General features: G+C 50.6%; 1 protein-coding gene across 1 annotated transcript in view; it reads right to left on the bottom strand.

Annotated features, from left to right (window-relative positions):
* Window positions 1-1,021: 1,021 nt before the first annotated feature.
* Window positions 1,022-1,970, bottom strand: part of HELRODRAFT_184315 (hypothetical protein) — a gene marked incomplete at both ends in the record, with an annotated part of 6,437 nt that continues 5,488 nt past the window's right edge. Inside the window, one exon of the mRNA XM_009022176.1 lies at window positions 1,022-1,850. Within this exon, the coding sequence (XP_009020424.1) occupies window positions 1,022-1,850 (829 nt within the window). The remainder of the gene's footprint in view (window positions 1,851-1,970) is intronic.

The raw sequence follows: 1,970 nt of genomic DNA, 5'->3' as shown, positions 1-1,970 counted from the left end.
ATCGTACCGGCAGCTGAGCCTGAGACCAACCCTTGTCGGTAATATCGACGTTACATATTGCTGAGAGGGCCACCCGCAGAGCACCCTCAAATTCGCCCAAAATGGCCGCATTAACAAAGTTGGATGTGCGCAAAAATACATCAATTTCGGCAAACTGAGGGCGCCGCGGATGATTGTCAGCGCGTCGTGGAGCGGGAGAAGAGAGACACGTTCGAGGGCAAATCTTAGCTCAAAAAGTTTTTTATTAAAAAACCTGTCCTGATGATCGCCGGCCATCATTGGAGTGCCTAAAAAATTTAATGATGAATGAGGCACTGTGGGAACATTAGCCAGCACGTGTGGCATTTGAAACGTGTCATTTACAAGTAGTTCACACTTGTTTGTGTTTAATTCAAGACCAATGATGGAAGCGCCGACCCTCAGCGACAGGAAGTCGTCCGCTAAGATGTTGCCCTCTGCGGCCAAGCTGACATCGTCCAGGTAGCCACAAACAAACGCCGAGGATGACTTCGTCAACAGCGGGTGAAGGGTTAGAGCAAAAAGCATCGGTCCCAAAGGGTCGCCTTGCTGTACGCCCTCGCACGATTCAACCACCCAGGCGTCGTAACCGAGAGAAGAGACTCGGCCATATGCGGAATGACAAAAATTATAAATTTGAGGACAGTGCTGCTTAACTGCCTCTAACATTGAGTCTCTTCTCAGGGTGTTGAAAGCGTTCTTGAAATCAATCTTCAAGAATCCCCACTGTTTTGGAAGTGTTGAAATCAGTTCACGTACGGCGTGGACGGCCGCCTCAGCACCACCTTTCACGCCGACGCCCAATTGGATAGGATAGAGTTTGGCTTTGACCTGTTCCAACACTAGCGCCAGAGCGCACTTACTGGCCAGCCTCCTCCAGAAATTCCCCACCGCGATGGGTCTGATCCCTCCATCTTTTTTGTTTAAAGCCACCAGACGGCCCCCAAAGAAGAAACGGCTAACCGCGGGAGGGCAGACCCCAGATAACAACAAATTTACAAACCGGGTGAGGTTATTTAACAATTCATCGGTGGGCGTCGGACCGGAAAGTAAATCCTTTATGTGCTGAGGCCTCAAACCATCAAGGCCTCCCGATGAACCATTATTAAACGACTTTAAAGCCGTCAACACCTGGGCTGGTGAAACGCGACCATTGGACGGCTCCTGCGCGGGGAAAGCTCGCCTGTTCAATGGAGCACTGGGATGAATAGCTTTGAGTTTAGCGAGTGTCTCAGGCGAGCTCTCCGCCAGGCCTGCGGGCGAACAAGCAAGTCTGACGGCCGCCGAGAGACTGCCCTGTTCAATCCGAGTGGTTACTGCACTAATCCAACTGTTTGGATTGTGCTTACGCGGTTTGGTGTTGTGGTCAGTGTTGAAGCTTGCCACAATAAACTCGACCTCGGTCGAACTGAATTCGGCCAACCGTTTAATAACGTAATTGGCTTGATTAGTCCTGCGACCGCCCCTGGTTGGCTTGAACAAAACAAATGCGAAAAAACATTGGAGCCTGCACCAATGGGTCGCGTCGCAGGGATCATCGCAAACGGCCGTCAATAAAGCCGACAATGCTTTAGATACCTTGTCTCTGCACGGTTTGGGAACGTGATCATACAGATGGGCAGTCCTCAAAACGACCGTCAGCCTGTCAAAAACATGAAAAAAATCCACTTGGGAGGGACTCTCCGAGACCGATGCCGAAGAACCGCGTGTAGCAACATGAGGGTTGATGACAGGTGCAGCGGTAAGCGGCGGTCGCGCGGAAGCAGATGAACCAGCCGGAGGCTGGTCGGCTGCCTTGAACGAACCAGGGCATTCCTGGCCCTTCACTTTGCCTCCATGTCGATATAGTTTACCGTCCGGTTTTATTTTATAATGATTTAAACAAACCGTGCATTGGTATAGGACCGGTGCCATTACGTCAACGAAATAAAATCAAAAGCGAGTAGATAAAA

The sequence above is a fragment of the Helobdella robusta genome, assembly GCF_000326865.2.
Source record: "Helobdella robusta unplaced genomic scaffold HELROscaffold_301, whole genome shotgun sequence".
Taxonomy (NCBI): domain Eukaryota; kingdom Metazoa; phylum Annelida; class Clitellata; order Rhynchobdellida; family Glossiphoniidae; genus Helobdella; species Helobdella robusta.
Note: the sequence above shows the minus strand (reverse complement) of the source record. Positions and strands in the feature narration are given on the sequence as shown.